This window comes from Ptychodera flava, chromosome 12 (assembly GCF_041260155.1).
Source record: "Ptychodera flava strain L36383 chromosome 12, AS_Pfla_20210202, whole genome shotgun sequence".
Classification (NCBI taxonomy): Eukaryota; Metazoa; Hemichordata; class Enteropneusta; family Ptychoderidae; genus Ptychodera; species Ptychodera flava.
In genome coordinates this window covers 42,478,247-42,505,564 of record NC_091939.1, presented here as the reverse complement: position 1 = coordinate 42,505,564, position 27,318 = coordinate 42,478,247, and the positions used below count along the sequence as shown (strand labels likewise).

At 38.9% G+C, this 27,318-nt stretch overlaps 1 protein-coding gene and 1 long non-coding RNA gene across 4 annotated transcripts; one reads left to right on the top strand and one right to left on the bottom strand.

The window, feature by feature from the left end:
* Positions 1–106: 106 nt before the first annotated feature.
* Positions 107–9,268, top strand: LOC139145942 (uncharacterized). The gene is made up of 6 exons (XR_011555056.1): positions 107–295; positions 412–745; positions 1,411–1,486; positions 4,281–4,333; positions 5,521–6,867; positions 8,384–9,268. It is a non-coding gene; the product is annotated as an uncharacterized lncRNA (long non-coding RNA).
* Positions 703–19,321, bottom strand: LOC139145941 (uncharacterized). 3 transcript variants are annotated; one of them, XM_070717395.1, is made up of 7 exons: positions 8,476–8,883; positions 7,535–7,652; positions 6,618–6,846; positions 5,961–6,153; positions 5,502–5,683; positions 4,974–5,156; positions 703–4,172 (listed from the first exon to the last, which is right to left on the bottom strand). In XM_070717395.1, the coding sequence occupies exons 1-7, from the start codon at positions 8,881–8,883 to the stop codon at positions 1,553–1,555; spliced, it is 3,933 nt and encodes a 1,310-aa protein (XP_070573496.1). In that variant the 3' UTR covers positions 703–1,552. The 3 variants fall into 3 exon arrangements, with proteins under 3 accessions (XP_070573496.1, XP_070573497.1, XP_070573498.1); XM_070717396.1 differs by lacking the exons at positions 6,618–6,846; positions 8,476–8,883 and adding an exon at positions 18,978–19,321; XM_070717397.1 differs by lacking the exon at positions 6,618–6,846 and having other exon boundaries at positions 8,476–8,518.
* Positions 19,322–27,318: the final 7,997 nt, after the last annotated feature.

Below are 27,318 nucleotides of genomic sequence, written 5' to 3'. Positions count from 1 at the left end.
GTCGTGTTTGCACTTGCTATTATTCAGGGAGTACGGGGCTGTTAACTTTGCTCTCTCACTACAGACCACTGGGGGCGCCCTCCATGAAAGTATATCTCAAACCACAGGGGAGAAAAACGTTCTGCGCATGCCTCACCGGAAGTAGCGTTCATCAGCTGTGTTTTCAATCAGCTGGACAACTCGGCCGCCGATTTCTGCGGGTTTTTTTAGCGTCATTCCATTACTATGTTGAGGTCACTGTACCAGTGATTATACTATGGCTTGCACTATCATTACACCTCTCGACAGAATTCCTGTAAGCGTTTTTTATTCTACAAACCTGTTTTTATTTTCTGAATTGTGTGATTGTTAGCACGTTTTTGGCCATACGATTCGGATTACGAGATGTCCTCACTCCTGTTCTTCCCACAGACGCTCGAAACATCGCTACGAGAGACCCATGTGTTGCAACCAGAAAGGGTTGGTTCGAGTGCCTGCGGTTCTTCCTGCCGATTTCCTGTGTGTGAGCGAAGGTACAGGTGTTTTTACAGTCTGCCTTTTTGCCTGAGGCGACCGGGGCTGTGCTTCGTGCAGCGTGGGAAGTGTAACTCACAACAAAGAACCATACGGGTTGCATACCCCCGGTACGACCCCCATGCATATCTCCTGTTGAGTTGGCTGCAGACGACACATGTGCTGATGAGTTGAAGGGACTGACACTAGTTTGATTGCAAATGTCCTTAGAAATTAATTGACTGACATAAAGGTAAGTTCCACAGTAAAGTTTTGTTTATGTACATAAATGTCGTCTTCACTTTAAAGTTGTGAAATCTGACTTGTGAGAAGGACATATAGAAATGAGCAAACATGTAAATGTTTGGTTTGAAATATGAGAATAAATATGCAATTCAAAGTACATTAGTGTATTGTACATATTGTATACTTATACAGACATTAAAAAATTGCGGAAAATTCAAAAGCACTTTACCATGCATGACCTATGTATGTCACATATATATCCATAGAAAAATTGTAGTCCGAGTGTCAAATATTTACACAAATGAATCTGCACATATGTAAATGTAATCAGTTACAAAATGGAAGAGGAAGAGTTTAATTCAAAGGTTTTGACCTTAACTTAGCGACTTGTAACAGTAATGCCTGTGACACAATGAATGGTGACACTTTAAAATTATTGGTGTTCTCCCCAGAGCAATGAAACAATATTGGACCTACTCTTTATTTTTTGGGGGGAAACAATGTATTGGCTAATTATCATAAGAATTGGTTGCATTATAATGCCAATTAGCCAATACAGTTTCAGAAATTCATGGGGAGAACACTGGTTATACATCAAAATTGTTGCATGTCTTTCTCTAAGTGTGTATAGTTCATTTTTAAATACAATTTTCATTCTGTCCTTTATTGCAGAAAAAGCATTGCACTACTACCAGGGTGATAAACTGGTAAGCAATTCAAGAGATGGATGCACTTGAACTTTATTAAGGTAGGATATCATCAGTTGTCTTCTCTCTTACATGGTGTTGTGAGAGAAATATGGTGTTTTAGCAATTCATGAAAACTTAAATAAAGTCACTGTACCAATATTATGCTCTCCATCAACCCCAATGAAACTATCATAAAACTGAAGCAAATACTTGACATTTGAATGCTGTACCTGGGCAAACAGTGCACCATTCTGATCCCCACTGTGTGTATGTGAATCAGCAAGTAAAACATAGCCTTGATTCACAATAAATAAAATTGACATATTTCTTCTTACATATACTAAAGCCATTTTTGCCCTCTGTTTACAATAATCCAAGTAAAACTCCAATAACCCTTGTCTTGGTTCAGACATATGATGAGTATAAACTGGTCCAATTTCATTTGAATGAAAACTTAGCTTTAATTTATTTCCTAGCAGTCTCATTCCTTCTAAGGGTGAAAGGTTGAGATGAGGAGATAATTCATTCAAACGATAGATGTCATGAGCTTGATTACCAAGAACACAGGACATAATAAATCCAACCAGCCATTCCTGTGGAAATACTGATGATTCTGGTAGGATCTGTATTGAACACTCTTGGTAGTACCATTGTGCAAGCAGTAAACAAATCAATGTACATGCATTACTCCCTGATCGCATGTTGTTGCTATGCAATGATCCTTGTGAAATGACATTGTTACATGACCAGTAACTTACACATCCATGTGACTGTGGTTTTGGACATAAACATACCAAATGTCGCAAGTGGGCATATTTGTGAAGTTGAAGGGAAGATTGACTCATTGATTTTCTGTTTTGCTTCTGTTTTATTTGTTTGTCAGAGACAGACTGCTGCTGTACAGGTATTGAAGAAAGGGTTGTCTCTGTCTGCAGTAGTGCTACATCTGGTGGTACATTGTGCCTGGAATGGGAAGTTTGTGTATGCGGAAGTGCTGAATCAGATGGTGAAGGTAAGTTAGCTGTTTGTGTCTGTGGTATTGCTGCATCATTCGTTGAAGAGGGGGATATCTGAGTCTGAGGAAATACTGCACCATCTTCTGAAGACCTAGCTGTTTGTGTCTGTGGTATTGCTTCATCAGTTGCTGAAGGCTCGGATATCTGTGTTGGGGGTATTGATGCATTAATAGATGAGGAATGGGATGTTTGTGTCTGCTGTGCTGATGTATTTGTAGAGGGAGAAGAAATGTTACTTTGTGTGGTGTGTGCATTCATCTCCTTGTGTTGTTTGTTTCGGAATTGGCCTGTCTGTGCGTTTGGTATGAGAGAGGCACGGTTTTTTATGTCATCTTCAAATTGCTGTGTTAGGTAATATTGTATGTCATGAATTCTGCAAGATGTTGGTAGAGTGTCACTGTCAGTTGTTTCAGTGGATTCATTAGAAGGCTGGCTGTGTATGTCTTTGATGATGCTTTCATTCCAGCTGTTAGACAAGTGGACAACTTCAGCAGTTAGCAGAGGAGAACATATTGGACAGCCACTTTGAGATAAGCAAGTTATGTGAAAGGTGTGACCACAAGTGAGGCGTTTTGACAGATTGGAAGAGGAAGAGATAGAGCAATTCGGACTATCACAAATGAGATCTTCACTTGGCCGATGATGGTAGGACCATCTGAATCCAAGTGGAAGGCACTTTGCTGTGATGTCTGTGTTGAAAGTTGGAAAATGATATGTGGTGCTGTTGACTTCTGTATGTTGTTCATGTTCAGCTGCAGACTGCATTACCTGATTGATAATATCAAGAAGTGTCTCAGCACTTCTGCCAGCTAACAATGTGAGGTCATGGTCATCTTTACCATGGTTATGGTGTTGCAAGAAATCTCGAATGAGAGTGTTATGTTTTGTGTGGTGTAGCATGTGTGCTTGTCTTTGTATGGTGATGCCGTCATCGTGAGGCTGTATGTGGTGTCTTAGTGATGAATGAAATAGTTCAACTTTCTTCTCAGTGATGATGTGTTGGTGATTTTGTGTAAGATGATTATAGCCAGGTAAATGGGATGAGTGATAGAGGTCATCAGAAAGTAAGCTAAGAAGAGACTTGTTATAATGGTGTCTATTGGAAATTATAAAGTATATTTCTAACCGCTTTAGTACTTTGAGAAGCATGTTTCGGTCTTTACCTTGAACAAATACAGGATAATGAAAATATACAAGGGGAATTAATTCATCTAGAAGATAAAGCATAAACTGGACTTCCACAGATTTACACATTGTTAATTTGCTGATCACATAACGACGAATGCGAATCCATCCACTGAAAGCCAAAAAAATACAAAGTGACACTTTGTAAGGTTTTGGAGATTTTGCTAAAATGAAACGTTTATCAAAAACCCCATTGCAGAGTAACTGGAAGAAAAATCTTGCAGATATGACAATATCACGAGAAGCGTTTAAAGTGATATGAAATTGACCAACAGTTGGTACAAAGGAAAGTATTTCTGTGGGAATACTTGTATCATTATCACTGAAAGAAGCTATTATTTTTTTACCAAAGTACCACACTGGCCAGTCACCAGGTGCTAAAATAGCTTGCTTTGAGGTATATGTCTTCAGCTGTGGGATATCAAGAAGCATCATCCACAGTTTGAGAAGATCTTGTTTTCTCTTGAGTGGCTGCTCAATCTCGTCAACCAGTACAGTGGTATTTAGAGTATGGAGTTCTTCCACATCAACATCAGTGTATGGTCTTTAAGGCAGATGAAATTTTAAAAAAATAATTTACATTGAAAATATTGGTACACAAAACAATGTTATCACTCAATATAATTGAAACATATGATATTTCTATTTTCAGAGAAAGTGTACCTTTCCTTGTATCTCATCAGGGACACATTTCATCGTGAACAGGTAAGTATTACTATTACTCAAATGATTTTGTTTATATCTATTCATCTATATTCAATGTCATGTGTAAAATTGTATACACATATTGACAGGTAATTAATGTAATAGCATATGTTTGTTTACATGAGGGACTGTAAGTACATCCCAAAATAGTTTGTTTTCCTCAGGTTTTGGCCATGGGAAACAGACTTTTTTGGGAAATTCACAGGTTTTAGTGTACACAAAAGGTTTGCTATTACCCAAATATTGCCAGTCAATATATGCTTTGTAACACACCTCATCTTTTGCCTCATGACTTCTTTTGAATATATTATAAATTAAGACAAATCTTTACTGTCACTGTCTGCACTGCGGATGACATTTCCAGTTTTGTGCAAGTGTGGATGGGTTGTCAAACTTATCCAATTAACTGATTCATGCATCAGTTCCAAAATAACTCTTCCCATAAGAACATATGTTGAGGAATTGCATAAGCGATTATGGATCAGATGTGTTGTAATACATAATAATATTTCTTTAAAATTGTAACACAATATACCACATGTGTATGTCAGTGCCAGTAGCAAAACCAAAACAATGTCAAAAGGTGACAGCCTTGTCCCATCAAATGTCATTGTTATGTGATAAGATATTGGAATCCTACCTCATGTTCTTAAGGGAAGAGATGGCATGTTGTGTATCCAGTTGGTGATATTGTATCGGGAGACTCTCAAGGAAACTCAAAGCATAGTCTTGCATGAACAATTTGAATTCCTTTCGCATGACATGGGGTGCTATCCCTCCTCTCACAAGTATCTGCTGTCCATTTTTATAGATAAATATATTTCTATAATACAAAAAATAGTACCATTAAGTGCACTTCATAATCTCTTTAAATCCTTCATTTCTCAAATGTTACATGTTTGGATATGAATTCGGTGCAATAATTTAATGCATTATGAAAACATTATTGACTAATGATTGTTAGCAGTGCACGATATAGTTTCCCTATCAAAGTCAGGTCATCATAAATTGACCCTTTCATACAATTGATGTTGGAGAAATTTTTTTCGTATAGATTATGTAATACACATTTCACAAATACAGTGTGTGTGTGTGTGTGTGTGTGTGTGTGTGTGTGTGAGTTCTACAACAATTACAATGATGAGTCTGATATAAATTTCAATTTTACCTGTGTATTGATTCACCAGCTGGCAGATCGAGTGACTCTACAGGCAAGATATCCAGCATTGTTGTTGCCATATGTACAGCCTGACTGGTTTTCAGTTCCTTGTGTCCAGAGGCCATCGATTTAAATCCATGGATATTATGGAAATCATCAATAAGAGCGAGGATGAATGCTTTACCTCTTGACTTAAATAAATAGACAAACAAATAATTTTAGAAGTGAGGTAAATTACTCACATCTATCCAATTTCAGGCATGCATTCAATTATTCAATATGCTCACAGCAAAATATGAGAAAAAATTATCTTCAAAAACAATTTGGTTTCATGATATCAGTGCAGTTGATATTTTGCATTTTTACTTGAAATAAAAATATTTAAAATGTATTTAAAGTGTTCTTTGTCATGTATTGATTACTGTATATATGAAGGTCAATCATGCAAAGCTAGAAAGTAGTATTTACTTGTAACTTATTCATCAGGTATGTCTTGATTCGCTTCCCATGTTCTCCGGCAATCTGCTGTCTCTTTTTCAACAAAGTGCGGGGATGTTGAGACAGACCAAAAATGTGGCACATATCCTGCGCTTCTTGGGATAAGCCCTGCATATTAAAATATATCCCCATTGCCTCCTGGAAGCCTCTTGTCTTCTGTGATCTGAATGATGGAAATGGCAGATTCTATTCTATATGCATACATAACAAGAACACAACATTAAAAAAAAATAAAATGACACTGAAGAGATAAAGTTGTCTCTTGATATTATTTGTTACTCCTGATAGACTGCACCACTGAGTTTTTCTAGAGTTTACTGAAATATTCTGTTCTATCAGAGCATTGCTTTCAGCCTTTTTTTTAACATCAAATTATTTTCAGATTCCAGTAAACTGAAAACAGTAAGCATCAGTGTCACGGGATATACCTTCATACATCTGTGTTTCTATAGTTACAATAGTAATACTTATAGCAATGTCATTTTAGACTACTGTAAAGCATCAAAAGATATATAATCAACCTCACTAAGCTTTAATTTATGTGTCTGCACTCTATATACTACACTTCAAAGCATGTGACTGTGTCCAAAGTAAAAGAGTTATCCCTAAATTGCAATTGTGTTTCACCTGTAATATGCAAGTAAACTCAGGACAGTCAATATTCTCTTCTCTTGTTGCCTTTTTCTTTCCACAGACAATGATGGGTCAACTATTGCCCTGTAAATCTCCTGATAAAGATCTGGGACATATTTCTTGGCAAAATATTCCATTTTTTTCACATCAAGGAACACACCATTTTGTTGTGACCTGTACAGCATTTCCTGCAGTGTTTTCAATTGTTCAGAAAATGTTGAACCTGCATGAACAAATTTAAAAGGTACACAATTAAATAAATTTCATTAAAGACACTTTAGCTGTATCTTTTTGAATTATTTTTAATATCATGATTTCCAATCAAAAGTAACTCAAGCCAAAGTCCTTCCCAAAGTGTGGACACAGAAAGTTTTTGAATATTGGTGGAGAACATATATTATAACTCAGATATTTTACAATAAATAATTTTTGGCTTGCAAGCTACATATGGCCGCCACCAACAAGAACACATGTATGGGTTTGAATTGATGGACCTGGTTTGTTGCCATGAACTAATAAAGTAACATTTTAGAGATGATATTACTAAATGGCAGGGAATCAAAACCATAACTCTGAAAATTGGATGATATATTTGTTGATAAAGCAGAGAATAGAAAAGATACAGCTATGGGGCTTTAATGTTTTTGATAAGAAGCCATTGAAAGATAGTGACACCCCCCCAAAAGTACATTCAATGGGATTGTTGCCAGTCATTACTTTGTCCGCTTCGAGATTTTTTGTAATTTGGTTGAATAAAGTTTGCAAAGAATGACTACAGTGCAGTAGGATGCATGGTGTATGACTTGTACAAATTCAAATAACTGTAGATCTTAACCAGTCATCCACTCTTAGTGTTTCAAATGTTTTTTTTCAAAGCTGAGAAAAGTATGTATACAATAAATTATACCAACCTTGCAACTTGGAAATAATGCCATTCCATTGAGTTTTTGACAGCAACACATGACCCTCATTTGTAGAAAGAACGGTACCACAGTACACGGAATCAGTCTTATTGAAAATTGTTGTTTGCTGCTTGCAGGAGACAAAATAAGATACAGTTTAGTAGAAATACCAGCATTATTCACCTGTTGTAATTTTGGGGAATCGATGTGTATACAGAGTTCTCCTTGAATAAGATAAAAGGGGCGTTGGGGCCCTCTTATAAATTCTGAGAGCCCTCTTGTGAAAATGCTTTGCAACAAATAATTTTTCAATCGCTGCCGAGAAAATTCACAAAAAATCATGGCCAAATCAGTGATAGTGACATTAAACAGTGTTTACTTTCTGGTTTTAATTTGAATGTGTGCCGGAGCATTCATTTGATTTCTCATCAATCCCTGAAATCTCCTATGTGTGACCGCTTCTTTCTGCAGTGCTTCACAACACATGAGCCCTATTGTGAAAATTTCCTACGGAGAATTCTGTGTATACCCAATCAGTGGATAAAAACATATGCAGGAGCTTGCATTTTTTTTTGGGGGGGGGGAGGGTAAAATTTATATTTTTTTATTTATTGTTATCAGTATCATCATTTTTGCAGAGTGTGGCCAGCCTTAAAAAAACGCCTTGTTAATTACTCTGTAGTTAGCTAAACTCACAAACCTATACTTCATGATTTTGTGCAATGACCCCATTAAATGATTATGTTTTTGATAAATTGAAGATTAATTACTCTTGACATCTTTCAGTTCACAATTTTTTTCCCAATTAAACCACCAACAGTTTAGTGCGCCCTCATGCACCAGTTCTCAATATTTCAGGTCAATAACCTGGAGTCAATACAGCCGAAAACAACACCGGCCGAAGAACCTGTCACAACATACCCTCGCTGTTGTTCTCCATTTACACTTACCAGTGGAGACCTGTCTCGGATATTGCTGTTCCCGATATTGCCGCCTGCGATTTTCTTTGGTGGAAGGTACTGTGAAAACCCGGGAAAAAACTCCAGATCTGCTTTTGATTTGCATCTGGTACACCATCGCGTCCCCGGGACGTACTGTTCATCTTTTGCACCAATTTCATCGAAGACCTGGAATAGCCTTGATGGGATTGGACGCTCACATATCTTATCACTGTGGGCCCATGGTGCCGGACAGGAACATAGTCGCCTGTTTCTTCTGATGACTGCTTTTAAATGATGTAAACAAATAAGATCACCGGGACTTTGACAACACCGTCTTAATTCCACTGTCAAATGACATAAATTTCCTGTGCAAGTGGTTTTCGCACGCGTTTTACCGGCAAGTACACACTCAGACATCTTGAACAACACTTCATTGAGTTTTAGAAGAACAATTCGCGCCAATATTTTTATCGTCTGCTGCTATATCATATGTGTGTACAAATGACAGTTTCACGGCTCTGGTATATACTGTCAGTGGATAGATCATGTAGAGGAAATAAATTCATTCTTGAAAAAATGGCAAGCGCCTTTATTATGTGCAAAGCCAGTAAACTAGTAGACAAGTGCATGTTGTCGCATTTGAAAGTTTGCACTACTAGCGATTGAAACTGACGAATGTAAACAAACATGCGTAAATTTAGCGCCACCCTTTTTCAAATAGTGTTCCTATTTTTATCCAGGATCGGTTTTTTTTAGGCAAAGGGTATGTTGTAGTTTATAATAAAGAGAGTTGTTGTACACATTTATAGCAATCCCTTTTGCGTATTTTTCATCCCTTTTGAGAAAAGAGAAGACCTCCGTGTATTTCTATGCATGAAAACTACTTCCGGTGAGGCATGCGCAGAACGTTTTTCTCCCCTGTGTAATCTCAAATACTGTGCACCTCCAGGCTGATTCATATTGAGAGAACAATATCACAGTACTATAAACTACCCACAGTTCTCTTTGATTTGTAGCCTTGAAGGTTGCCAGTCTAATAATTTTTCTCCTCTACATTTTAGCAATAATATGAAGCACTCAGCTACTTATTTAGCTACATTCAATAAAAGTGTGTTGACAAACTGAATTGGTCATTCTGTCAGAAAAGCTTACTGTGAAAATGCTGATGGAATTGAATTTAACCTCATAGATTAATGACCAAAGTCTCATGTCTCAAGTAATGATGATGTTTCATCAAGTCATCTGTAGAGTCATTTTGATGTCTTCATTCAAATTTGTCTGGACTTTTCTCTAATTTTGTGGTTTTTTATTATAATTATATAAATCACATACCACATCATATATCATATATATAAATCAATAGTTGCTGCACTTTTCTTCATATTTCAAGTTTAGGTTCAACACAGATATTCAATTTATCATTGTTTTTTAGCAAAAATGCTTGTATAGTTATAGAGACTGCTAGCTCACTTGTTTTAAATGTCAAAATGACAGATTTCAAGTATTTTTGATCATTGAACATTCATAGTTTCTTAAGAAGCCAAAAATATTGGAAGTTGTCAGTTGAATGAATGTATTTTCTGTGTGAGTACACGCTTTATTTGTTACAGTCAGTGTTGCCACTAACAACATTTATGAAACTCTGAATGTCAATCTGAAAATATCATTACATTAGTTTTGCAGCAGTACATGTAATATGTGAAATTTTCTTGTATCATAAAGAAGTTTATTTAGTAGATTAGCTTTGATGGTGCAATGCTGTTGGTGTGGCTGGTATTTGTAAAATTTGTTTTCTTACTTCTGTAATTTCTTAACCGGGTACAAGTGACAATAAGTCAGTTGGAGTTGCACAAACACCCGTCAACACCAGACAGAAGTTGCAACAGCTGTAAAGCATTCAAGTGTCTTCACAGAAGAACCATATCGTTATCCAGACTTCATCAAAAAGTCAGAAGGAGAAAAAATTAAAACTTGCAAACTGAATAGTGTTAGGTATCTTATTATACTGAAAAAATTGAACTAAATTTGAGGATGGAGCAGTTAGCAAAGACTCTGCTGAAAACCATACACATTGTAAGACTTAAAAAAGACAAAGCCTCTCATTGTTGACACTTTCCATCATGAAAGAATTTTTTTCTCTTTTTTCTTCATTGTTGCTATGAAAAATACAACTGTCTGTATTTTTTTCTCACAAGTTTATTTTGTGTAATTTATTTTTGTTTGACTTCATTTGTTTCAGAAGTTTTTATTAACACAATGTGTACATCAATTTGATTTCCAAGTTCTCTGAGTCTCACATATCCTCCCTGCATGTTGTGAATATTTTCAATGTCTCTACACTCATCAGTGTTTGTACAGCCATTAACGTCTTCCCAGTTCACATCATATACATGTATTATGTGTATGCATATCAAGCTTTCCATCTAGTAAATTTTGTCATTTATGCTTAACTTTGAGCATTTTGAAAATAAAATTTACCGATATTAAAAAATGGTGTTTGATTACATGATAAGGTGAAACATTGAATACTGATCATTTAAAAATAACTAGAAACTCAGTAATGTTATTTTTATGTCACATGATTAACAATTTGAACATTTCAATGTTAAAAAAGGATCTGTCAACCCGTTCGGAAGCTTTGTAGATTTAATCAAGGAATTCAATTGTGACAGAAACTATAAAAGCAAGACCCTCTTCAAAGCATGGTTTTGTTGAGTGTAAATGTATTGTTCAAGATGTATAGAAATCTCTCTGATAAGAATGATCATCACATCTGGGTCATGTTTTTAATAAAAACTACAAAAAAGTACCTGTGTTGGTTTAAGACTTGTATGTTATTCAAAGCTATTAATTATTTATCAAATATCCGGGACTTTGCGGTAAATTAAAACAAAAAAATAACTAATGGTCCTCGAATTCCAAGAAACTGAGAGTTCAAAAGTTCGGTACGGTGAAAACAGAAAATACATGCATGGAGGTGCAACATCATTATTAAATCTTGCTGCCTGCAGCACAAGCGGCCCAGACGTAATGAGTTTTTCTCAGTTTTCTCTATTAGTTCCTCTCCTTTACTTCATGCTTTGACTGATCGTAGAAAATAAAGAAAAATGACTATATAGAGCATGAAAACACAGTCCCTCTATCCATAGAGGGACTGTGATGAAGAAAAGGAGAGGAACTGATAGAGTAAACTGTGAGAAACTCAATAATAAGCTTATTAGTAGTGTCTGGGCCGCCTGTGCCTGTAGAGGGCGCTAGACAGCCACCTGTCGATCACAGGATATCTACGTTACTGGAAATTCAAAGGTTGAGTAATGGCGTGAAGTTGAAAGTCATTCGAGTGTATCTTCCATTACTTTATGTCACAAATTCCAACGCTGTGCCCTCCTGGCCTTTCCCATTTGTTAGTAAATTTACGAGTTTGGTGCGGAAAAAATGAGTAAGCACAAATGATGTAATGCTGACCCCCTTCCCAACCGCCCTACCCATTTTCATGAATCTCTTCTGATCCTCAGTGAATGGTTTTAAGGGGACGAAAATGATGAACGTATTCATGATAGAAAACTTGGGAAATCAGACAAAAGCAAATGAAAAATCCCTTTTTTTACTACTTAGAGTATGCTTGTATTTGCACTGAACACTCAAATTTTGATACGCATTTTCAAAGATCCATTGCATCACAGTACATCATGGTTCATGAATGCTTGTAACATTTAAATTTCTTCGTTACTGATGGATATCCTCTACTCAATTAAGTGTGCCATTTTGGTAAACTGGCCCTTGAATTTTACAACATGTCTCCTGTTTTTCATACCATAAATTCGGAAAGCTCTGTGCCCTTGAAAGTATGCATGCCATTCATAGGTGGTGCCTCCATAGCTGCAGTCATTATGCCATGTCCAGCTCTGAAACTATTTTGAGGCAGTACGCGCCTCGAAAGCGTACGACTTAAACTTACGCTCAAACTTTCCTCAATGACTCTTTCGACGTTTCTCTTTCAAAATCAAGAATAAAAATTGGGAGTCACCCTGCAAGTCTTGGTACTGAAGAAACAAATTACCCAAGATTTACCAACATTTGAGATTCAAAATGGCTGCCATTGCTGTAATAATTCTATGGAGAAAAATTAAATTAAGATTTTGGAAAAACTATGGTGGTAAAAAGTCTTTCTTACACAAAGAACCCCCACGAGTGGTAGATCAGAAAAGAACTGGAAAAGTTAGAGGGTCCAAATATCTGTCCCCGAGGCGGCATTCTACCTTGGGCTGATCACTGCACTTATTATCATTTGGCAGTAAAAAATGTTCACTTTTGTTCTCTGCAGGTTCGCACAAGTTTTGTCTCCGTAATACACTGCAAAGTTAAATGCAAGAGTAAGAAACTGAAACTGGTGATCCTGCTAATGCTTTCTTTTGGGAGATAGTGATATTTTTTAAATACTGCAGACGATCGTCATTTTGTGGTCTGGATAAGTTCTCGTTGTATAACTGTGCATAGCATTGTCCCTAGAGCATCAAAGAACACTATCAGTATTCATAACCTACTGGTTTCTTGTAAAATATTTTGAAGGAAAACCTATTTAAATTGGCAAATTCTCTGAAAATGTAATCGGCAGCTCCTCAAACGACAAATTTATGATCGACCAACTAAGATATCCTGCTAATCTCAATCTTTGCCTGTACTATGGATCTGGCTCTACCTCCATGCAAAAACACAAACTTGGTGGTACTTCTTTCGACCAAGATCCGTATACTAGCTCTACTGTCTTTGATCTCTTCCCGGCGGTTTCCTGACTTCCTACTTTTTCATTTCAGTTGCCGTTTTCACCTCACGTTTCTTTCCCAGCTGACGATGCCATCCATCTAAAGAACTTGTTACTGTCCGCTTCCTCAGTTTCAATCCATTCGGAAAGTTGACATAGTGTGAGTGTTTGGGTGTCTCGAAACTACCGTGATACAAAGCCCACTAGTAGAGTATACGTCTCGGGGACCTTGAAACCTTTCCACGCACGCTCATTTTAGCTCTGCTCAAAGTCCAACGCTATCACTTGCTCAAGAACTTCGCTATTGATCAACAGCCGACGACAGGGGCAGGATAATCTTTGGAAAACGAGATATGACCCCAGGAATATGACACAATATCTTAACCTAAAATGATCGTTCAAAATTAACAAAAACCTTCGTAAATCTCCGATTGTACTTTCATTATTTTTCGTTATTTTTCATTTTTTGTCGTAATTTACGACCGTTACGAGCGACGAGAGCACCGTATCAAACTCCCGGGGGGGGGTATTTCCACTACTTGCCAATATGTATACGTGCCGCCCAATGGGGTGTGTATTTCAGCAACTTGGTCTAAAATGGGGGTATCAATTCACAGTAAACCAGGGTCTAAAATGGGGTCGATTTTTGAGTGCCACACAAGAACAAATTCGAACTGTCAGTTCACGTCTTCCTTGCAGGGTTTTGAGCTGCACTCAATAAGCATCGATATCTTTTTGTGTGGCAGGGGACCCATTAAAGAGACCCCTGGCTTTAGCCGAAGTAAATATAAACTTTGTTTTAAAACACTGTCACTAATTGATCAGAACTCCATATATGGAAGAATTTTGCCCAATAGAAAATATCGAAACAAAGTGGCTCTACTACTCCTATCATACAACAGGTCGACCATGGGAAAACTGGCAGTGCAGTATAGTGGTAGGCTCTGCCGGTAACTCGGCAAATTTTGCACCCTATGACTTTTTACCTGGGTCAAAGGTCATAAATGGGGTCCTAAAATAACGAGATTTTAGGTCTAAAATTGGCCCCGGGTTTTTTATGTGCGGCCGCACACCCCTACCACATTTCAGAGCAAGTACCCCCCTCCCCGGATTAAACTTGCCGACATCGATTAATCACTATCTGAGAATTGTTAAACCCTAGATAATTTTCCTTCCAACTTCGACGCATTAATCCTACATTTGTTTGCTTATTTCCACTGTCATTACCGATTTCATAACTGACCATTCCGAAAAGAGTTCTTCTTCTTCTTCATCTTCTTCTTCTCAAAACACCTATATTCAGTTTGTCAGCACAGAGACTATACAATTGTTATTGTCTATATATTTGCATTCCAGTCCGAACCATAATTACCTTGTCAACAATAACGATGCAGTTAAAACATGTATAGGCTGAGTTGTCGACGAACACTGTATCTCAACATTCTTTGGGAAGTAGAATAACCTTTAGATGACATTAACACAAAAATAATGAAAATATCATCAAAAAGTTGCAGTTGGTGTCCTTCAATACGTTCAACTTGTCTAACATCGGTCTTAGACCTCTTACAAAGAGATCACTTTTGTGTCACCTATGTTCTATTCCGCTCTGCGTCTGTGCGTGTGTCCATATGTCTGAGAGGTAAATACGTCCTTGAGGCGCAGAGCGGAATAGAACACAGGTGACTGTGCTTTTGCCCTAAAAAACTCCGCCCGTGATATTTTAAATTTCTTTATCGAGCTGCTTTAGTTTTCGCCCTGACAAACGTAATTTTGCTGTCACTATTAGTGATAGAGGGATCGTGGTTTAACTACAGTCTCCCACTGAAAATTACTACTTGAGAACGTATACTTCAAAACTGCTTTTGGTAAACATCATCAGTAAGCTATAGGGCCTAATATTCTTTGATAGCAAAACTATTTCCGTCACACCTATCAGTTTCTCCTCTCTTGTAATCCAATCGTGGTACCCTACACGATTACTTTACACAAGGCCAAGAATAAAATAAACGGTAGCAAGTAGTCTCCCGTGCAAGACCAAGAACCTGCGTCTGTGCACAGTGGGTGGAAGGACTGTGGTCCATGCGTCTGTGCACAGTGGGTGGAGGGACTCTGGTCCATGCTTTTAATTTGCGCCGCGAAGCCGCAAGCAAAAGCAAACAGCAGGTTGCTGTAGTAGCTCGCGGCTTGTCGCTTTTGCCTCAAATAAAGCTCAGATAAGCGAGACTCGTTAGTACCAAACCATACATATACATATAGGGTATCAGGATGCAGAAAATACGTTCTATTATCACCGGTATAGCAACATACGGACGTCCCTAGACTTGGTTCTAGCACAGGCGCTCCTTAGTGGTTAGTCTGCTAAGTAGATCGATTTTCGGCTCGATTTATCGATCCCGCAGTCGATATGCCCCGCCACTGCAACCTAAATACTCACAAGGTGTGCAACACAATCACTCAAAAATCACACCACCCAATTTGTCAACTGGCCGTGCGCTCGCACAAAACATTCAGAACTACACTCTCATATACCTAGTTGGATCACAAATTTAACCATCTCCTCAAAATCACGCAATGAACGTTTACTCGCGTCATCTTGAAGAAATCGGCCGTGTTTTGAGACCAAGCGCAGTGAAATGTGGCCTGCAGAACGATTCTACCATATGATGTAATTTATTCCACTACTGATTGGCTAATCAACGGCCAAAACAAGGTCATGGCAAGACGTCACTGGTGCAGTATAGTTGAACCAATCACCAGTGGGAAAAAATGACGTCATATGGTAGAATCGTTCTGCAGGCCGCATTTCACCGCGCTTGGTCTCAAAACACGGCCGATTTCTTCAAGATGACGCTAGTAACACGTTCATCGGCGTGATTTTTGAGGAGATGGTTAAATTTGTGATCCAACTTGGTATATGGGAGTGTAGTTCTGAATGTTTTGTGCGAGCGCACGGCCAGTTGACAAATCGGGTGGTGTGATTTTTGAGTGATTGTGTTGCACACCTTGTGAGTATTTAGGTTGCAGTGGCGGGCATATCGACTACGGGATCAATAGATCGATCCGAAAATCGATCTACTTAGCAGACGACCCAGCTAAGGAGCGCCTGTGGGTTCTAGTCTGTGATTTGTGAATTTTTGAGTGGGGTGAACGTGATGATTTGTGTTCTGTTTTCATGTGAACCGCGTTATGGGTGAACGCGAGGCCGGGTGAACGTTATATTGGAGGGAGTTTCTCCCACAGGTGTCCGGAGTTGCCGGTGTACATGCATAGAGAGAAGGGGAAGGTTTGACACGATTTTGCCCGCCGGACCGTGAATCCAAACAAATATGGAGTTTAGAGTCAAATAAAAGGTCTACGCCGATAGCGAAATACCTCTTGCCCGAAATCGGCCCGAAACTCTCTAGTTACCCCGGTCATCAGGCTGTTACGTACAGCAGCACCGCGGTTCTCATTAGCATTCCAGATGAACCCGTGACCCACAACCGCTAAATTTAAATCCGCCATTAAACGGGCTACAGATACTGATGTACAACGTCCAGCTTTGCGTTTTGAACAAACCCAAGTCGTGGATCCTTTACTATCATTAGCTTGTAAGTATTTTAGAAAATATTTTAGCAAAGGTCACGAGTTCAAATATAACACCAATTAATCCACACTGAACTATGGGTAATTTGCCCAACTCAAAATGTCTGACGTACGTAAGACCCTGATAATGTACTTGACCAGCAGTTTGGGGCCAAAAGTGGGACTTAATAACGATGAACGCGTCTCAGAGTTGGACATTAAATATCAAAGGTATTTATCTACCGAAGGACGGTAGTTTTTTGACTGCATGCGTTAATATACGTGGATTTTTATCGTCTACAGGAGGGCAAAATCGTGTCAAACCTTCCCCTTCTCTCTATGTATACTACACGGCAAATAACGGACCTGTGGTTTCTCCCCGGTGAATCCGGCATAAACTAAATCCCTACTGCGCAGACTCAAAGGTAACGCCTTCAATCGCAAGGGAAACCCCCTTGCCTGGGCTGCCAAATTTTAGATAGGTTTGTATGAAATGGAAGAGACACAAGAGAAACTATTACAAATGATTTTATTTTTTTTTTAATTCACTGACTTGAACCAAGTCTACAACGCCCCTAAAGTCCCTATCAATTCCCACACATACATGGTATCCGTAGTACGTATGCGCAGTACGTCCTACTGCCATTGACAGAAGCCACGAGACTATTATGTAGTATTCCCGGTGGTAGCAGTCCCCGGGTTGGTGGGTACCCATGCGCGTTACCAAATTCACGGAAAAGGGGGTGTTTTTCTTCAGTCATCTCGGAGATTCTAGGTCCGTGAAATCGAGAAAAAGGGGTACTTTTTCACAGTAGAGATTGGGGGTAGTCCTTTCATAATCTCCCTAGGACACTAAATCTGGTCTAGTCTCACTCTAGATGATTGTGTATGAATGTGACTAAAATCAGGTGAGGACAAACATTTGTGATGTATGTACATGTATACAAAGTCAACCTCCAGGGTCAACCCTGGAAGTCAACATACTAACCTCCTAGATTTCGAAAATAAGGGTATGTTTTTTACAGCTAATTTCTCCCAGATTTGCCACAAATAGGGGGTGTTTTTCTCAGAAATATTCTAGGAAAGTGGGTACTTTTCAAACTTGGGTATAAACAAGCATGGGTACCCACCAACCCGGGGACTGCCACCGCCGGGGTAGTATTACAATTCACAATTTTCTGCCCATCGGGGAATCGCCATGCGAGAGATCGTTGGGTAGACTTCGTTCAAGTCTGTGACGTGTGAATGTTTTAGTTGAGTGAACGCGATGATTTGTATTTTGTTTTCATGTGAAACGCGTGAGTGGAATGGACACGATGAGTGCAGTGGACTCAATAACAGGCACTACCGTAGTTGATAGCGCTTTTAGTGTAGTAGAAATTTCTACTACACTTTAAAAGCGCTATCAACTACGGTGGTGCCTGTGGACTCAAAGAGTGGGGTGAACGTTATACTGGGGAGTTTCTCCACGGTGAATCCGGTAGAAACTAACTCACTACTGCTGCGCAGACCCATAGGTAACGCATTCAATCGCTGGGAAACCTGGCTGGCCTGGACTGCTAAATTCCGAATAAGTTGTACGAAATAGGAGAGGCACGAGAGAAACTATTATAAATGAGTTTATTGTTTAAAAATTCACCGACTTGAACCAACTTGGAGTATTTAGGTTGCAGTGGCGGGCAGATCGAGCACGGGATCGATAGATCGAGCAGAAAATCGATCGTTCTAGCAGACTACCAACCAACAGGCGTCTGTGGTTCTGTGCGTATTGCCAGAGGCTAGTTCAGTGATGAGTGTATATAACCACAGCGTGCGGAGGGACTGTGGAATAGGCCTAATACAGCTACAGTATCACTGAGCAAGCCCATAGCACGGTCACTCGTGATCAGTCTATTCCGCTCGGTGTGTACAAATGCCTGAGAGATGTTTTTCTCAGGCATATGTAGGGCTAGCTGTGGGTCCATAGCTGTGGTGTTTTCGGACGGGATTCCTGCCTTTTACGGGCTGGTTTTGACTTTTACGATTTTAACCCCGCCACCACAGCTATGGGAAAATGCGTAGAAAAGCGTCCATGTTACGCCCGACAGCACCCTTGTCGCAACTTTGTTCGGCGATATTTCGAAAAGTTTCCATCCAAATTGCAAATTGCCAACACTCATCGACAACTTGGTTATTAGGGACTTACCACGACCAGAAATCCGCTTAAAATTCACTGAAATATCGCCGTTTTTCTAGCGTCAACCGACATGACTACCCCGAGACCGCCATTTTGCTGGCGTAAAACTGTTGTTCGAGGCTCTCTGCAGAACGTCACTACAGTGACGTAGCTGTGACCTCTCAACTTACAAAAACCATGGAGGTAGTAGAGACTACCTCATGCAAAAACAAACTGAGAGATTACAGCCGGCATCCGCGCCGCATAAACAATCACAGATCCCAGGACTGAACTATTTTTTCCCAAGTTAAAGTTTGATTTCAGTTATGTGAGACTGGCAATGTCCATAGGACAAACGATGGTCATCGATATCACACGATGAATGACCAACGTAAAGTTGGCGTCATCCTCATCCTCATCCTCAGCCTCAGGTGACCTTTCTAGCTGACGCTGAAAATGACGCTACTCAGCGTCAGCTTCAGCGTCGTATCCGAAGATTGCCGAAGTGCGCTACCCGATGACGGATAAATGATAAAATTCGCCCAAAACTTAAGAAAATAACAACTCCATTCTTTCTCAACTTTCTTTTGAATCGTAAAACTGGTTCGCAGGTAATATTTTATCGTTAGAATATCTCATATAGACTAGTTTTTTGGAAATGTTCGTAATTTTCAGTCCATGGATCCGTGGATGTGTTTGTTGGTATCCTCTCAACTCTTGCGTTAAGATTTTCCAAAAATTGGTGCCAAAAAAATATACGTGGTCCGAAATGTGTAAAAATCGCCACCATGAAGACGATATGAAAGCCCTAATTATTCAGAGGATATATAAAACAATTAACTGGTATAACTATGACTTGAGGCCTGAAAAGTCAACGTATTAAACATACAACCTTTGAACTTTAAGGAAATTAAGGGCTAAGAATGTTGCGTTATAACTACATCGTGAGAAACGGATATTAAGAGGAGAGGTTACTAAATATTATGAAATACATACCCACTGTGTTTGATTAACATTTACAGTGATATGAAACTTGGAGCACATTTTTAAAGTCGCTTTTACACTTATCTATTCCATCAGACGCATTCGGGAATGATCGGATTGACGCCGGTGAAGCTGACGCTGTAGCGTCATCCTCGTCCTCATTTTCGCGTGACCCCTGAGCCTGAGGATGAGGATGAGTATGACGCCAACTTTACGCTGGTGATGAATACTCAGTTTGTTTTTCTATAAGTTGAGAGGTCACAGCTACGTCACTGTAGTGACGTTCTGCAGAGAGCCTCGAACAACAGTTTTACGCCAGCAAAATGGCGGTCTCCGGGTAGTCATGTCGGTTGACAGCTAGAAAACGGCGATATTTCAGTGAATTTTAAGCGGATTTCTGGTCGTGGTAAGTCCCTAATAACCAAGTTGTCGATGAGTGTTGGCAATTTGTAATTTGGATGGAAACTTTTCGAAATATCGCCGAACAAAGTTGCGACAAGGGTGCTGTCGGGCGTAACATGGACGCTTTTCTACGCATTTTCCCATAGCTGTGGTGGCGGGTTAAAATCGTAAAAAGTCAAAACCAGCCCGTAAAAGGCAGGAATCCCGTCCGAAAACACCACAGCTATGGACCCACAGCTAATGTAGGGCCTACACACGTCTATGGGGGCATAGACGCCGAGCGGAATAGACTGATCACGAGTGACTGTGCTCATAGTGCGCCTTTTGTGCCCAATATGCACACAACGCTGGGCAAAATTATATTGGCAACATTTCGACACAGACAAGGTGACCACATTGCATGCATTGATTGGCAATAATGCAACGCCTGTGATTTGATCTTCGCAGAACGCGGCCTCGACGGCTGATGGCGCACTTCAACTTGCGAGAATATATACGAGACAAGCGCCATTATTCAAGTTACTACCTACAGCCATTGTGAGTTTTGAACTACGTGTGTTCCGCCAATTTCCGACTCGTACTTTCTGGACATTGCTGCTTTGTAATTTCCGACTTGTATTTACCCCTCGATAAAATGATGTTTGTATAATGATGCTACACGGCTTTCGTCAGGCGCTAAATGCAGAAGATCCGTCTTTCTGAGGACTGTACATCGACGCTCCGGGAGTGGATCTTCACCTCCAAGATGTGTCTCGGTAAGTCATCTTTCGATTTTGATAACACCGTATACCTTCTCGTGAAAACAGTTATTGGTATCTGTATCTTGCGCATGTCGTACACGCATGTAGCTACTGTTTTACGTCATGGTAAGAATGAATGATGGTACGCTAGAGTTGTACGTAGGCCCTATTGAGATTTTTCAGTCATGTATTCCATTTCTCTCCATGTTCCGATGAACGAAATTGTGCTCTGCATGTGTGTGTAACATCAACTGTTATTGTTTACAACTGGAATTCATTTGTCAAAAATAAGCAATTGCGATATTAATAATGCTGTCTGATTGTTATTTGTCATGTTAACATTTATCACCATACTAGTACATGTACATTGACCAAAACTATCAGTCTTGAAAAATGAACCTTGACAATTCCACATGTTGGTCATCATAAAAGTTGCAATAACTCAAGAATTTCTTGTCTGCATTTTAAACCGTCATTACAATTCATTTTGATTTGAGGTTATTTGCAATGATGTACATTTACTTGTTTTAATTCAAAATTACTAAAAGTTTCCATACAAACAACCAGTTTGATTGTCCACTGTGGAAGCTGGTTGATGGTTTGTGAACAGCTGTAGTAAAACAGTAAATATCAAATTGCCAACTCTCAAGTAATGTTAATTCTATTGTTTCTTCCAGGGCCCAGACACTACCTTGCACCAACATCAGCAAGGTCATTGGAGGTATAGCGCCGCATTTGGACCTAAGGTTTGTGTGGAGTGTAAGTGGTCATGACTGTTTGGCAAGGGACCCATATGGTGAGGGGGGTCCAAAATGATGTTTGTGAAACTTTCTTGAAGTATGACAGTATTTTGAACTTACAGTGTATTCACTATTTTTTGAAACCCATCTGCTTTTTTCACTATGCTACTAGATACTATAGACAAATTTTCTTCCCAGAATAACATTTTGCTGCAATAATTGTAAAAAATTTCCGTTCAAATGAAATAAATAAATCTCATCAATTCAAACACCAATGCAAACATTTCTATAAACTTATATCATTTATGATTCATTGTTTGTTACAACTGGAAACCAGATTTGTTTGAAAATGCCACACACCATACCCTATTTTATGCAACAATTCTTACAAATTCTCACAAATTTAAGTTTTTACAACAAAACTAGGTATTGTTTATTCAAACTCGAAGAAACTAATGTTGACAAATTGATTTCCCCTGTACTTGAATTTTCTTTACCAATATCCTCCCATATTAAACTTTTTTTTGAATTATTCATTATTTGGTACTATGGAAAACATGACTGTTTAGAATGCCACAACAAGCCCTTTGTTTTTACAAGAAGTCAAAAAAATTGGCAACAATCTTAAATGGAAATTTCCCATGATCACTTCGGCACTCATTTTACCAAATTGTCCCAAGTATTATCGACTTGACCAAATTGTATGAAGTATTATTTGTTTATCCATTACTTTGGAAGTGCCACAGCTGACCTTATTTTATGTAAGTATTCTCATGAATTTTACCATAAACTGTTACTACACATATATATATATAACAAATTAATTTATAAATATTCCCACTGTCTTATTGAGTTGACCCACAGTCTGTAACTATCACTATTGTAACTGATAATACATGTTTGGTATGAATGGATTTCTTTGAAAATAATGCAAACTGGCCTGGAAGTCTATCAATTTTACAAATTTGAATTTCTTGAATTTATACAACATGAATGAAAACAAAAAGTGAAACAAGTTAAAGATAAAACAAATTATTAATGTTTGGTCTAAATGGAGACAAAAATACTGTTTAAATGCGGCATTGTGCTCTTCAACATTTATTTTCACTTCTTTACTATTTCCAAATATTACCATCTAAAAAACCATCCATTTGAAATTGTAGTGTGAACAAATTTGGCAGATTCTCACCAACTTTCCCATACATTTTAGCACAATTCTGATTTTATAAATGCCTATTAACAATTGATGGTCAATGTTTTGCAAAATGTTATGAAAATAAAATTGAGATTTCAATCATATTCTTACAACTTTGGCAACAAACGAAAATGAATACCATTCTTAATTCTGGCATTTTTTTTGCAATCAGTGATTCAATTTTGGGGCCACTGAAAACTTGACTAACTTAAGAGGTGCCTCTCAATGACTTTGAAGGGCTTTATTCACACAAATTTGGTATTTTTACAATTTCTACATGATGGCAAAGCTCCCTGTGCATGTGACTTAAACTAATCCCCAAAATGTTGATAATAGGTGGATGCATGGCAATTGCTATGTGTCTGGTATTACTGTGTAGGATACTGGAGATGTTGTTAATGTCCCAGGATGAATTTGTCAACCATGTGACAAGAGTAATATTGAGACTGTGACTGTATTATTGAAACTTGCCAGCTGACAATGTCTCAACATTGTGAAGTAATCAATAATGATGTTGACAGTCTCTTTTGATCATGTTGCTTTTGGTTTTTTGTCTCCATTTAAATTTTCAAAATTGACTCTTGTAAAGATGGTTGACAATTGCACCTTGGGATATTGCCTCATTTCCACCTCCTGTGCATGTGATACCATTTTCATATTTATTAGCATACATCCAGTTATTGTCAACATTACATAATTCAATTGGCATATATTTACTAACATATTTTGGCATGTTTCCCCTGTTTAATTATTTAATACAATTTTTCACATGCACTTTGATCAATTTATCAGCAAAATTTATCATTTGGCTTTAATTAAAATTATCGGTCTGAATTTTAAAATTTACATTGACCATCAATTGACAATTATACTCTAAAATAATATATTATTTTTTTGGTTGCTAATTATTTCCATACTTCCAAATTGTTTGAAGGGCACAATCAATTGTGCAAAGTTTACCCATGCCTCACCGTTTTATAGTTCACATTTTGTTTGTTTTATCTGCCCAATTATTTTTGACTTTTAATGTTCATGAAATGAAGCATTACAAATTTATTTTTAAATATGACTCCAATTGATAAAGGACATCATTTGGCATATATGAAGTCCCTGCCCACTGAAATTTGAACTCTTCAAATTAAATTAACTGTCCTTTATGATACCCAAGGGATGTGGCATTTTAAACATTCAGTTTTTGGAACTAAACATTACAAATTCTCTTCTGGTCTTTTCGGAAATTATTTTAAGAAATTACATCCTTAGCCCTTTTCAATTCCACATGTGTAATACAAGAAGTATTCAAAATAATTTAATCACCCTTCAACATTAAAATCCCCCAGCTGAGGTGGCATTTTCCATCGTAAAGTCATTAAACTGAACTAAATTTAAATTTACTTTCAATAAATGACTAAAATTTATAATTCATGAATATATCATACTCAAAGAAAGTCTCAAAAACATCAAGGTTTCTCAAAAAATTTGAAAATGATTAAACAAAAACAAAGCTGTACTAAATTGGGCCTAGGGAAATGGACAAGGGGATTGCGTTAGAAAGGGGTTTGGCAACCGTGATTAAAGTCTACAGGAACACAAAAAATCCGAATGATGATTAATTGCTACATAAAACATGGCACCTCGGAACCGCGTTTAACGAAAAATGGAACTTCGGAACGACTATCAATATGTACGGGAACATGGAAAATTGGAATGATGATTAAGTTCTACGAAAAACACAGCACCTCGGTATCGTGATTAAGTTCTACGAAAAACATGATTAAGTTCTACGAAAAACACGGCACCTCGGAATCGTGATTAAGTTCTACGAAAAAGACGGCACCTCGGAATCGTGATTAAGTTCTACGAAAAACACAGCACCTCGGAATCGTGATTAAGTTCTACGAAAAACACGGCACCTCGGAACCGCGATTAACAGAACATGGAACCTCGGAACTGCGATAAATATGTACAGGAACATGGAACTCGGAATCGTGATTAAGTTCTACGAAAAACACAGCACCTCGGAATCGTGATTAAGTTCTACGAAAAACACGGCACCTCGGAACCGCAATTAACGGAACATGGAACCTCGGAACAGCGTTTGATAGACCACAGAATCTCGGAACCGCGATTAACGGCACACGGAACCTAAATATGTACAGGAACATGGAACTCGGAATCGTGATTAACTTCTACAAAAAACACGGCACCTCGGAATCGTGATAAAGTTCTACGAAAAACATGGCACCTCGGAACCGCAATTAACAAAACATGGCACCTCGGAACAGCATTTGATAGACCACTGAATCTCGGAACCGCGATTAACGGCACACGGAACCTCGGAACTGCGATAAATATGTACAGGAACACGGAAACTCAGAATCGTGATTAAGTTCTACGAAAAACACGGCACCTCGGAACCGCGATTAACGGAACATGGAACCTCGGAACAGCGTTTGATAGACCACGGAATCTCGGAATCGCGATTAACGGCACACAGAACCTAAATATGTACAGGAACATGGAACTCGGAATCGTGATTAAGTTCTACGAAAAACACAGCACCTCGGAATCGTGATTATGTTCTACGAAAAACACAGCACCTCGGAACCGCGATTAACGGAACATGGAACCTCAGAACAGCGTTTGATAGACCACGGAATCTCGGAACCGCGATTAACGGCACACAGAACCTAAATATGTACAGGAACATGGAACTCGGAATCGTGATTAACGGAACATGGAACCTCCGAACAGTGTTTGATAGACCACGGAATCTCGGAACCGCGATTTACGGCACACGGAACCTCGGAACTACGATAAATATTTACAGTAACACGGAAACTCGGAATCGTGATTAAGTTCTACGAAAAACACGGCACCTCGGAATTGTGATTAAGTTCTACGAAAAACACAGCACCTCGGAACCGCGATTAAGGGAACATGGAACCTCGGAACAGCGTTTGATAGACCACGGAATCTCGGAACCGCGATTAAGGGCACACGGAACCTCGGAACTGCGATTACTATTTACAGGAAGACAGAAACTCGGAATCATGAGTAAGTTCTACGAAAAACACGGCACCTCGGAACCGCGATTAACGGAACATGGAACCTCGGAACAGAGTTTGATAGAACACGGCACCTCGGAACAGCGATTGACAGAACACGGAACCTCGGAACTGCGATAAATATGTACAGGAACACAGAACTCGGAATTGTGATTAGTTCTACGAAAAACACGGCACCTCAGAATAGTGATTAAATTCTACGAAAAACACGGCACCTCGGAATCGTGATTAAGTTCTACGAAAAACACAGCACCTCGGAACCGCTATTAACGGAGCATGGAACCTCGGAACTGCGATAAATATGTACAGGAACTCGGAATCATGATTAAGTTCTACGAAAAACACAGCACCTTGGAATCGTGATTAAGTTCTACGAAAAACACGGCACCCCGGAACTGCGATTAACGGAACATGGAACCTTGGAACAGCGTTTGATAGACGACGGAATCTTGGAACCGCGATTAACAGCACACAGAACCTCGGAACTGCGATAAATATTTACAGGGACACAGAAACTCGGAATTGTGATTAAATTCTACGAAAAACACGGCACTTCGGAATCGTGATTAAGTTCTACAAAAAACACGGCACCTCGGAACCGCAATTAATGGAACATGGAACCTCAGAAGAGCGTTTGATAGAGCTTTGAATCTCAGAACTGCTATTAACGGAACACAGAACCTCGGAACAGCGTTTCATAGACCACGGAATCTCAGAACCGTGATTAACGGCACACAGAACCTCGGAACTGCAGTAACTATTTACAGGAACACGGAAACTCGGAATCGTGAAAAAGTTCTACGAAAAACACGGCACCTCGGAACCGCGATTGAGTTCTAGGAAAAACACGCACCTCGGAACTGCGATTAACGGAACATGGATCCTCGGAACAGCGTTTGATAGACCATGGAATCTCGGAACCGCAATTAACGGCACACGGAACCTAAATATGTACAGGAACATGGAACTCGGAATCGTGATTAAGTTCTACGAAAAACACGGCACCTCGGAACCGCGATTAACGGAACATGGAACCTCGGAACAGCGTTTGATAGACCACGGAATCTCGGAACCGCGATTAACGACACACGGAACCTCGGAACTGCGATAAATATGTACAGGAACACGGAAACTCAGAATCGTGATTAAGTTCTACGAAAAACACAGCACCTCGGAATCGTGATTAAGTTCTATGAAAAACACGGCGCCTCGGAATCGTGATTAAGTTCTACGAAATACACA